The sequence below is a fragment of the Camelus ferus genome, chromosome 16 (assembly GCF_009834535.1).
Source record: "Camelus ferus isolate YT-003-E chromosome 16, BCGSAC_Cfer_1.0, whole genome shotgun sequence".
In the NCBI taxonomy this organism is placed as follows: Eukaryota; Metazoa; Chordata; class Mammalia; order Artiodactyla; family Camelidae; genus Camelus; species Camelus ferus.
The window spans coordinates 24,570,577-24,582,628 of record NC_045711.1 but is presented as its reverse complement, the minus strand read 5'-3'; the positions used below and the strand labels follow the sequence as shown (position 1 = coordinate 24,582,628).

General features: G+C 51.6%; 1 protein-coding gene across 2 annotated transcripts; it reads right to left on the bottom strand.

Annotated features, from left to right (window-relative positions):
• Nucleotides 1-3,267: 3,267 nt before the first annotated feature.
• On the bottom strand, nt 3,268-11,956 carry LOC116656732. 2 transcript variants are annotated; one of them, XR_004311647.1, is made up of 2 exons: nt 7,431-7,893; nt 3,268-5,716 (listed from the first exon to the last, which is right to left on the bottom strand). XR_004311647.1 is itself a non-coding variant. In XM_032456813.1 (2 exons), the coding sequence occupies exons 1-2, from the start codon at nt 11,570-11,572 to the stop codon at nt 4,939-4,941; spliced, it is 930 nt and encodes a 309-aa protein (XP_032312704.1). In that variant the 5' UTR covers nt 11,573-11,956; the 3' UTR covers nt 3,268-4,938. The 2 variants fall into 2 exon arrangements, 1 of the variants encoding a protein (XP_032312704.1); XM_032456813.1 differs by lacking the exon at nt 7,431-7,893 and adding an exon at nt 11,421-11,956.
• Between the last annotated feature and the right edge of the window lie 96 nt (nt 11,957-12,052).

Below are 12,052 nucleotides of genomic sequence, written 5' to 3'. Positions count from 1 at the left end.
AAATAATAAGGGGGGGAGGGTATAGCTCACTGTAGAGTGTGTGCCTAGCATCTATCAAACAATGTACATAAATAAACGTAACTATTTGCCCCCACCAAAAACAAAAAAGACAAAATAATAATAACTTTGCCATTACACGAAGCCAAGGACCTTTAGTTTCTCCTCAATGGCTATAGATGATATTCTGATCCATGTCCTGTGAGCTTGCAGAGACTGAGACCCTCACAGGTGGAAGAAGTTAACTGCGTGCTGCCCACAAGCACGGAGGCCCCAGAGCTGCTGGAACCAGAAGGCGGATAATGCAAACTCCCGATGACCTCACCACCGACCCATCAGAAGCGTGTTAACGAGCTGATCACACACCCACACCCCCTCCCTCACCCCGTCTTTAAAAACCTTTCCCTGAAAGCCAATGGGGAGTTCGAGTCTTCTGAGCCTTAGTTGCCTGGACTCCTTGCTCGGTGCCCCGAAGAAAAGCTACAGTTCCCTTCACCACAACCAGGTGTCAGGAGATTGGCTTCACTGTGCGTGGGCCAGCAGACCCGGGTCTGGTTCAGTAACGCGTCCATCCGCCTCCTGGAGCTGAAACTCTCCCATATTTATGATCAGTTCACTAAAGGATTGTGTCAGTGAGATTTAGGTCATTCTCAACCACTTGGTGGAGAGGGTAGCTTTTTAAGGTATTATATCTTTGCCTCACTCTGTGTGGGAGGCGACTCAAAAGACCACGAGGCATTTTTCCATCTCTCAACCAAGAGGGCAGGCAAGCCTTCTTATTCCCAGGGCGGGCTTATGGGTTCCCTGACAGTTGTTCTCAGCTCTGGCTAACATAGAAGTTACCAGACACTTTGAAGGTACAAAGCCCCAGGCTTCTGTTGGAGCCAAGGCCTACTGCGTGCAGCCGGGGCTGTAGGAGCTAAAGGGTGGTAGGGGGCTGAATGGCTGGACCTGGAGAGGGAAGGGGTGCTTTCAGAGCCCCAGGACAGGAGCAGAGTTTGAAGAATTCTCCAGTGGTAGCCCCCAACCCCCTCCTGTCCTGTTCCCAAAAGGCAATCCCAGGAGGTGGGGTGTGGTCACTGCTTTGGGGTTTGTATGAAAGGGTCCAGCTATCTGAACAAAGAGAATTTGCTATAAAGAATTAACACCGGTCTAGAGCTAGGCATGTTGCTTTCAAGTTAGGTCAATAGGTAACTGAAAAGGTGGGAAAAAAAAAATTCGAAGGTGTCCCAGCAGTGCCTGAACCTAGGGCTGGAGGACCCAAGGGCGAAGTCGGAATAATTAAAATATAGAAGCTTGAAGGAAAAGCCCCTGGGAACTAAAGCCCAGCTCTCTAGGGGAACACACGCTCGCTGGTGTTGGTGTCTCTGAAGGGGGCTCGAGGTACCTGGTTCTGCAAGGTTGGAAAGACTACAAACTGCATTTAGCTGCTGCTCAGGACCGGCAGCAGCCCCAGTAAAGCAGCCTTCCTGCGATGAGGGAACAGCCAGCAGCTGGGAAGCGCCTTTTCTTCTCCAGCCCTGCAAACCCTCTAGTGCCCCCTGTTGGCAGAGCCTGGCAGGGAGCAGCAAGAAATGGAGAAATGCGCCGCGCCCCCCCCCCCCCGCCCGGGTTGGGGGCGGGACAGGGTCCCAGCCCCAGCCTCCCAGAGCTCAGTTTAGAGGGTAGGCATTATGGGTTGACTTGTGTCCCCCTGTCAGCCGAGGGAGGCTGATGTGGGGTTCTAGGAGGTGAGCGGCCCAAACGAAAAAATGCATGAGGAGTTGCCATACTGCTGGACAGACTTCAGCCGGAGACACCATGGGGTTAACAACACTTTATTGCCACAGGGAGGTGCACCCTATGATGCACCTGTCTTGCTTTTATCTGTTTTCTGTCAGCACATGCGCGCTCTGAGTTTCTTTGTTCATTAGGCTTACAGAATATCTCTAGCACATGCGTACTTCTATTTTCTTTGTTCTACATCTTATATAATTGACGCATGCGTGGAGCAATTATTTACTGCATACTACAAACATGCTCCGATCGTGGCCTTGGGTCCCATGGCTATAACTCATTTCAATGCTCCGATCGTGGCCTTGGGTCCCACGGCCTTAACTCATCTCAACACCAGCTCACATTCCTAGGTCGTGGGAACCCTAGCTCACAGGGCGGAGCAGTTGTGCCCAAAGACCACAACAACAATACGGAGTACAGCATCCTACCAATACACAGACAGCAACAATAGCCAGGACAGTTAGGCTCCATCTCCAGGAGGATGTCAAGGATGACCACCAATTCTTCAGGGTGTCTTGAGTTACATGATCTATGCGATCCAATTCCTGATCTATTTCATGCAGTGCCTTAGCTACTTCCTTCTGGTGATCTGGTATATAGATACAACATTCAATATGTAACATAGCACATGTGCCACCCTGGCTTGCAGTGAGAATATCTAATGCCATTCTATTTTGTAAGACTACCTTTCGCATCTGGGTAGTCTCGTCTAACAATTCCTCTATAGCTCTTCTAGTAACATTCAGTACAGCTGATATGTGCTGAGCTAAAACTTCTACCTGCAATTCAACACTGATGGTCCCAGCACCAGGCAGGAACAGGGCCATGGGATAAAACCACCAAGCTGCACGCTTCCCGCAGTGCCACTGGGTGTGCAGTGGGTCCCAATTTGTGGGGTGCTCTGTCAAAGTGGGCCGGATATGTCCGGGCAAGTAAGCTCTACCCCAAGTACAGCGCCCTGTCCATTTAGCTGGGAGATAAGACCATCCGTGGATGCCACATACCCACAGATACCCTGGTGGCAGGAAATCAGTGGGTTTTGTGCCAATTAGAGGTCGTCCATCCCACCAGGTGGAGGCATTTACATTATAAGTAATTTTGGCACACAGCTCTACTGGGAAGCCACCCCACTGTGCGGTTTGGAGCCTCGTGTTCAAACCGCTGCTCAATACAGAGGGGGCTTAAGTTCCTCACTTTCACATGAACACTATTCATCCATCCCCACCCATTCCATACAGTCCTTCCAATTGGGGGGGGGGCATTGCCCCGCTCATGTTGGAGTATTTCTTCAATAGTCTGCCGCCGCAAGACCCAGGGCGATCTCGCTGTCCTGTTGGCATTCCATCGAATCAAGGTGCTCCAATTAGCTCTGGACGCGGGGTGGAGGTGCCACGGCAGTCCATCTCCTGCATCTACAGGAAGTTCAGTACAGACCCAACAGTGAGAGACGTTGTGGACTCGCGCGAATGTGTGTGCCCAGGAGAACATGGTATTTGCTGTTACCCTGGACGGAGGGACAGAGCAGAGGTGGACACCATGATTGGCAAATCTCTCCCTTCTGGGAGGATGCAAGCTACTTTCTCATCCTGTGAGAGTACAGTGGCAGGAAGGGCTGTTCGCCCTGGGCGGTGGTACCACACCAACCCGCCCACACTAGGTTGGTTACACTCTGGGAGAGCTTCAGGAGCTATCAGTGGAATTGCCCAAAGCCGTAGGGCTTCTGCTCCTTTAAGTAGGGACACTCCTGTTTTCCCTAGAGTAACCTGCACATCAAAAGGCCATTCCCCCACTCGTGGGGTTACCTGCAGGGCTTTCTCTAGCCCATCGCCCCATGGTTCCAAAAGGGCTAGCCAGGGGCCTTCAGTCTGGACCTGATTCTTCCATGTCCAGGTGTCCTGTTTTCCTGAGCTCAACACCCTGGGGGCGCATAATATTAACACATGCCCCACTATTGTGACATCGGAGGCATTCTGTACAGGCCCAACTCTGAGCCTCCGAATAGTCCCTTGCAATAACCTTTCCAGTGGGCTCATACCTGTACGGCGAGGTTGTTCATTCAAAAGACGTACCGCCTGCGGCAAGACACTGTTCCAGCCTCGCCCTTGTGGTTTGAGAGCCCTCAGTTTGTCCTTTAATAGGCCATTGTACCGTTCAATCATTCCTGCTGCTTGAGGACGGTAAGGCACATGCAATATCCAGTTAATATCATTTTCCTTGGCCCATTCCTGGGTCTGTTGGGCAGTATGGCAACTCCTCGTGCATTTTTTCGTTTGGGCCGCTCACCTCCTAGAACCCCACATCAGCCTCCCTCGGCTGACACTTAGCGTAGTCGGCAGGATGAGGTGAGTGCCCCTTCTGAACCCCCTGCCCCTGACGGGGATGCTCTGGTGGAAGCAAAGTGGCCCCTTACCTCTGTGTGGTACCCGGTGGCAGCCTATTTGCTGACGTGGGCTCAACCTGAGGATTGGGACACAGTGGCACCCCAGCCAGATGACGTTTGGAGGGCGTTGGAGCTGTTAGAAAATAATGTCCCATTAGCCCACCGAGAGGCAGCCGGGAGGGTGGCCTGGATGTTCTTATCTGTTTTACGGCATGCTAGCCAAGACATGAGAGATTTACAGATGCAAGTGGAGGAGTTGCAGTGCAAAGAAGAGGAATAAACACCTGCCAGTATCCCAGAAGACCCAAATAAGTCTGTAACTGTTTAACTGTTTCAGGACGGGAATATGCCTGGATTTTGTCTATTACTGCTTCAGGCAGCACTTTTGTCTTACCCAACCAGACAACACCCAAGAATTTGACAGAATATCCAGATCCTTGCATTTTGTCCTCGTTCATGGCCCACCCCCAGCCCGCCAGGGCTTCTCGCAGCGCTGTGGCACTGGCTTCCAAATCTGAAAGAGAATCAGAGGTTAGCATTATGTCATCAATATAATGGAACAAGCGAACGGTATCCGGTTTGCTCCACGTAGCCAGGTCCTGGGCCACTAGGCCATGACACAGTGTGGGGCTGTGCAGCTATCCCTGCGGCAACACAACAAATGTCCATTGTCTGCCTCCCCAGGTGAAGGCAAACTGTTCTTGGCTCTCAGGGGCTATGTCTATCGAGAAGAATGCATTAGCCAGGTCAACCACATAGTGACAAGTACCCAGTTCATGGGACAGTCAGTCCATCAAATCTGTTATATTCAGCACAGCTGCATGCATGGGGGGAGTGACTTTATTCAGTTCCCGATAGTCCACTGTCATCCTCCAGGAGCCGTCTGGCTTCCGCACCGGCCATACTGGAGAGTTATATGGGCTATGCGTAGCCCGAATTATACCGGCTTCCTCAAGCTTCAGAATAGTCTGTCCTATTTCCTCATGGCCTCCGGGCAATCGATATTGCCGGACATTCACCACTCGTGTGGCCTGTGGCAAAACCAAAGGTGCATGATGAGGATGCCCCCGTATAACTGTTTTCACCACACGGACTCTCAGGCGAAATTCCCCTTGAGTCGTCTGTATTTGCAATCCTTGCAAAATGTCTATCCCCAAAATGTATTCAGCTACTGGGGATATATGCACTTCATATGCAGCAGGGGGCAGACGGCCAATGCCCAAAATCAGAGTCACTCGTTTAACACACATTTGCTTGTTTCCATATCCTTCTATATCAACCCATGGTCCCTGAAAACGCTCCGGATTTCCATGCACCAGTGTAATTTCAGCTCCTGTGTCTACTAGTGCCAGCACTCGCTGTTTATTCATGGGGGACCAGTGAATAGTCAGCTCAACATGTGGCCTCCGGTCATCGGGGTGCCCCACGTCCCGAACACCTTGGCCTTCCTCCTGGTCTGGGAGGAAATCAGCAAAGGCCACCTCTCGGGCCTGAAGGGAGGTTGGCAATGGAGTATATTGTTGCTCAGGCCGTAATTTCTTCCATAAGGCCATCAGCACCTCCCTGTGGCAATAAAGTGTTGTTAACCCCATGGTGTCTCCAGCTGAAGTCTGTCCAGCAGTATGGCAACTCCTCGTGCATTTTTTCGTTTGGGCCGCTCACCTCCTAGAACCCCACATCAGCCTCCCTCGGCTGACACCCCCTCTAAATTCATATGTTAAAATCCTAACCCCCAGTAGCTCAAATTGTGACCTTATTTGGAAGTAGGACTGTTGCAGACATAATTAGTTAAGATGAAGTCATTAGGGTGAGCCCTAACCCAGTATAACTGGTGTCCTTACAACAAGGGGGAAATTTGGACCCAGACATGCACACGGGGGAACACCATGTGAAGACCAAGGCAGAGAGCTGCAGGGATCGCCCAGTATTATCAGCGGGCCCCCAGGAGCTAGGGGAGAGCCCTGGCATGGATTCTCCCTCTCAGCCTCAGAAGGGACCAACCCTGCCAACACCTTGATCTTGGACTCTGTCTGTTGTTTACACCACCTAGTTTGTGGCACTTTGTTACAAAAGCCCTAGCCGCAGTCGGCTGACTGCTACAACCGGGCTGGAGCAGAAAGATACCAGTTTGTCACAATCTCCAAACCTTGCTTTGCTCAAGTAAGAGAAGTTTCGCCATACAAGGCTCAGACAACGGGCATCTCAGCCGCTGCCCCGGTGACCAGAAGATTCCTCTCCCATGGAGAAGCTCTCTTATCCTCACGCCTTGTAAACCCCAGATTATCATTCTACCAAGGGGAAGACCCCACCCCTTCCCCCAACATGACTGAGGTTGAATTTCTTATCCTCTTGGCAAAGGGGAAGAAATTTATAATCGTATTTTATGATTTAGCCCATAATCAAATTTTATGATTTAGGAAACATTCCACAATTGACATTTCTTGTACCTGAGTGTTTTGGAGCAGATTCATGCTTGACACACCGCACTTTTTTCATCATCATTCAAAGAAGCCAGCAAGAGAAAGACAGCTGACAGTAACCGTCAGCTTCCTGCCATATGCTAGTGGTTGGTTGGTTGGGCTTCGAAGAGGGAGTGGCAGACACCATGTGTGGTGCCCCTGGATGGGGAAGTGAGCTATTTTGGGGCAGTTCATTTTGGCTGTGAGTATTTCAGTAACACAAGTTCCTTGCTCCTCCATCAGGGGGCCTGAGCCAAGGCTTGTCTGGGGCTGTTTCTGGTTGCTATGGAGATGAGCCCCACCCAGCGTTTCCCAGTCCAGACCTCCCTCCTCTGTCAAGTTCAATATCCCCAGACTCTGCTGCAAGCCCTCCTCTGAGTGATTCCTGCTGTAGGAGTGTTTACACAACGCTCCTGCTGTCTTTCCACTTCTGGGCCTCCAAAACCCCAAGAAAGACACAAGCATCCCCTCTGAAGGTGTCCCCACCCTAGCACGGGAAATCCACGCCTGGAGGGACCCCTCTGCAGGAGGGAGCTCAGGATGGGAGGGGCCGTGGTCGGGGGGAAGGGGGCTCTTGTGCATCCGGGCCCCTCCCTGCTATTTCTGGATCCTCCTTCCAAGAGTTGGGGGGGGGCTCCTCCCCATCTCCCCAGGGAGATGAAAACCCCTCTCTCTCTCATCCTCTTTTTCCCTCCTTAAGCCCCTCTGTCACTTAAATTATAGAGTGATTTTAAACTTTCAAATCGATTGTATTGTTTACCCTAGTGAGACCCCACCACGGCTTTCCACTTCCCTGTAGAAAACTCCAGAACACTTACCAGGCTCTGCTCGGCCAGGCTCACCGGCTACCTCCACTCCAGCCCCTTGCCCTCCTTACTTTGGCCCCCTAGAGTGCTCTGTCCGGAGCCCACACCCATCCTTTGTCTTGCTAACGAGTCTCAGCTGTCCCTTCAGGGCAGTCCTCCCTGGAAACGCCCCTCCCCCAGCCCTAATAGGGCCCCTTCTCAAGACCATTATCTTTTTCCTTTTTTTTTTTTCCTGTTCATGGGAAATTTGTGTTTTGTTTTGTTTTGTAATGTAGGGGAGGCAAAACTTTTCTCCGCCTCAGTGGTAAAATACACTGTATACATCACATAAAATTGATCATTTTAAGTGTCCAGTTCAGTGGCATTAAGTACAATGACACTGCTGTAGAGCCATCGCCACCACCCATCTCCAGAACTTTTCCATCATCTCAAACTGAAACTCCGACCCCACTGAACACTCACTCCCCAATCCCTCCTCCCCCAGCCCCGGGTAACCACCCTCCTACTTTCTGTCTGTGAACTTGCCTAGTCTGGATGCCTCATCTAAGTGGAAACATACAAGATTTGTCCTTTCGCATTTGGCTTATTTCACTTAGCCTAATGTCTTCAGGGTTTATTCCTGTGATAGCATGTGTCAGAACTTCATTCCTTTTTAAAGCTAAATAATATTCTATTGTCTATTCAGACCGCATTTTCTTATCTATCCACCCGTCTGTCCAACCATGGGCACTCTGGCTATTGTGAATAGTGCTGCTATGAACATGGGTGTGCAAGTGTCTGTTCCAGCCCCTGCTTTTGGTTCTTTGGGGCACGTCCCAAGGGTGGAGTTCCTGCCCTTTTCTCGTATAGTACTTACTATAGCCGCAATTATCATGTGGCTGTTTGCATGGTTCCCGAGGGCCCAGGCATCTCTGCTTGGGCCACTCACTGCTGTATCCCTAGCCCTGAGTACAGTGCCCCACGCCGAATAAATACTATTGAATGAGTGAATGAAAATTTCCAGTCTTAGTGGGTGGGTCAAGATGTAGCATCCTCACAAATTTAGGTCTGGGCTAATCTTAGCTCCTGAAGAACAAATCCAGGGATCTCCCAAGGATTGACAAAGACTTCCAAGAGTATCGATTTTACTCATCATTCAAGAGAAATAATAACAATAACATTATTGAAAGCTCAACCTGTGCCAGATTTGTGCCAAGTGCTTTGCCTAAATGACCTCATTTAATGCTCAAGATAATGCCATGCAGTTCTTTTTTTTTTTTTTTTAACAGAGGTGCTGGAGATTGAACCCAGGACCTCATACCTGCTAAGCACAGGCTCTACCACTGAGCTATACCTTCCCCCAGTGCAGTCCTGCTCTTAATCTCTCTTACCTGTTTCTCGCCTCCCCCAACCTGCTGCCTTCTGGCAACCACCTGTTTGTTCTCTGTATCTGTGCACGCTGTTCTACTATTATCCCTAATTTACAAGTGAGGAGAGCGAGGAACAGAGAGGCTAAGTACCCTGCCCAAAGGCACACAGCTAGGGAAATTGCCGAAGTGGAACTTTTAGCCAAGACTTTCTGATTCCAGAACTCACACACAACACCATTCTCCACTGCTGGGACAGAGAAGCGTTGTCCTTTATATTAAAGCAAAATCAGAGATATGATGGAGTGAAATTCAAAAACTGAATGTCGTTTAAAGACAAAGTACACAGGACATCAAAGAATCTGTCCAATACGTCCTGCCTGCCTCAGTGCTGGGTTCTGAGCCATGTTGGGGTGTGAGCTCCCTTCCTGGCCCCTTCTCTGAGAACGCTGGGAAGGAGGGCGAGGCTTCCACCCGGGAGAAGCCAGTGAGGACCACCCAGGGCCCCTCCTGCAGTTCTTAGACACCTTCCAGGAGATGTGATAGTGCAGAAAGGAAGTGACCTTGTGTTTCAGATTTTGAATGTTAGCATCAAATGGGAATGAGTGTTGGGCTTGGGCATGGGGCTGAATGGGACACAGACCCTGTAGCTGAAGGCTGTTTTCTTCCCAGGGGAGAAAACCCGGCACCAGTAGAGCCGCCTGCAAATCGCTGACCCTCCCAGTTCAGCTCCATCTTCCAGGCCAGGCTGTCCTTTTTAGCCACAGTCTCGGTCCAGCCTCATCCTGTGCCTGGGAGGAGGAGAGGTGAAGGAAAGCACTTCTGAGAGTTTCTTGAGAGGGGATGGAGGAGGAGGAAGAGGGAGGGAAGAGGATGCCTCTCTTTCCTCCCTGAATTGGTTAGGGGGTGGAGGAGGAAGCAGTGAGCCTTGTAGGACCCAGAAGCCCGCAGCTGCGGAGAGGGAAATGATGCTTTAAGTCCGTTGATCAGAATGTTGTTTGGAACTTCGGAGCTCATTTTCCCACAGAAACAAAGCTCAAGCGGCGGTTGGCTCCCTGCCTGTCCCAAAGGAGCCAGACTCAGCTAATAGCAACACAGCCTCAGAAGACCCTTCATGCTGTGCTGTCGGCTATTGTCTGAAGCTGGCGGGGCTCCGACTAGAGCTCCGGGGACCACAGATCCTCTGGCAGCTCCACCAAGGAAGGGCTCTGGTGGCCGTGGAAACTGGGCCCTGGGCTGAGGGCAGCTCTTACACAGGCAATGGCGCTGGGAAGCAGGGTGTGTGTGTGTGTAGACATTTCTAAGCGCAGGACATATCTAAGCCATGGAACATGGAGCAGGGGTCCTGGCCTGAGGAGCCTTGGGCAACTCCTCTTGTCTCTCAGCCTCAGTTCCTTCACCTGGAAATGGTGATGGGAGAGGTTTTGACTAGATCAATGGTTTTGTAACACTTTATCTTTTTAATAGCTTCTCCTTTTCTCAAGCCATCTTGGGTAAGTGTTGGCAGGGGCAGGGAAGGGCTCACTCCCTGGTGTCCCCCTCCCAATCAGCCAGCCGGCCCTGCCTCAGTGAGTCTCCTCAGAATTCCAGGTGTTCTCAGAGCATGTTTGAAAAGTCACTGGGCTGCATCCACACACACAAATGCACACACACCCAGGCAGACATATACACTAATGCACACACAACAGACACACATACATACACAGAGGCATGAGGACAGACACAAACACAGAGACACGCAACATAGACACACATAGACACTTACAAAAATACACACATAGGCAAAGAGATACACCCAGAAACACTTAGACTTACACACACCCCATCTTATCCTAGAGTCACAGAAAGTGCAGCAGGGTTGCAGGTAATGCTCCGGGCTGGGGAAGGGGATAACACTAAAAAACCTGGGGTCAGCCCAGCCAGCAACCTGGGAGCTGTGCAGCCCTTGGCAAGACAGTCCCCTTCCTTGAGCTGTAAATCTGTTAACACCGGGATTTAAGACTAAGTTGCACAAGGTTACATGAATCTTTGGAAGATGCCAATCATTCTGCAGGGATGCTGTGACTGCAGATTTGACTAGTCAGGCCCAAATTCCAACCAGGAAGCCTGAATTCCAACCCCGTCAGTCTAATCCACATTCTGTGACACGCCAGGACCCTGCAGGATCAGGGACCTGAGGGTTCTCTGTAAAGGGAGTGTGTGGGTGAGGAGTGCCAGGCTGGGGAGTGGGAGGGACCATATGAAGGTGGGAGGCTCCCAGAGGTGAGGGGACTGTAGCAAGCCCCCACTGGTCCACGTTGGGACAGCGACAGGAGCAGCCTCCTCCATTGCCCCAGGCCCCCTGGCTGTCAAGGAAACGGTGTTAAGAACACAGAGCACCAGGAGCCAGGAGGCCCCGCCTGGAAAAACAACATCCTGGCTGCTAGGGCACAAGCAGGCTCTGTGGGAGGGGCTATTTTTAGCTGGTGAGGCAGCGATGCAGGACTTGTATGGCCTTGCTGTCTGGCTGCATAAGTCACCCACTGTCCCGCCTGACCTCGGGCCAGGGCTGAGAGGTCTTTGTCTGCTCCTGCTCTCTAGGTCAGGTGCTCCCTGGGCTGTGCCTGAGTCACAAGAGAACCCGGGCAGGAGGGGGCTGGCCTGGGAACACACTCACCTTGTAGCCTCAGGGAGCAAGTCTTCCCCTTGAAAGCAGAATGTGGGCATCCCAAGATGGGATGGAGGTTCTGGGGCAGCAGGGAGCACTGAGCCTTCCTGGGAGAGAAGCAGAGGTCTGCTAGGGCGTAGGGCCCCGCGTCTCCCCAGCATGGTAGGGAGATGTGAGGCAGATTCCAAAGGAGGACATGCGTCCTTTGAGCGTAGAGGTCCTCAGCTCCAGCCACACCCTGGGTTCAGCTCAGTCATATCCTTGTCCCTCATGGGCTGAGAAGGTATGTGTATGAAACTATAGGTCTGGAACTTTCTCACCCACGCCCAAGAGTCATGCTCTGCTCTCGAGGGTGTGAGGTCTGCATTTAATCCTGGGCACAAACACCATTAGGCAGGTCCAGAACTCAGCCGTGGCATCAAGGATGAAAATAGCTGATGGGAACCAGACTTTCCAAAGCAAACACTCGGGCAGCGGGAATGACTGTGGGGCTGGGCCCCTACAGGAGAAGCCACCTCTAGCTGCCCCTGCCCAGAACCAGGGAGTAGGGGTGCCCCAAGTTGAGGCACCTCATTTCAGCCCGCTCCTCCCGGGCCAGGGCTCTCCCTCCCAGCAGGACCAGGTCTTGAAAGATGACAAGC

Excerpts from the sequence above, each read along its gene's own strand:
- LOC116656732 (XM_032456813.1), bottom strand. The coding sequence starts at position 11,572 with ATGCTGGGGAGACGCGGGGCCCTACGCCCTAGCAGACCTCTGCTTCTC. Across the intron at positions 5,717-11,420 it reads TTGCTCCCTGAGGCTACAAG|GGAGGTGCTGATGGCCTTAT; the intron begins GTGAGTGTGTTC and ends TTATTGCCACAG.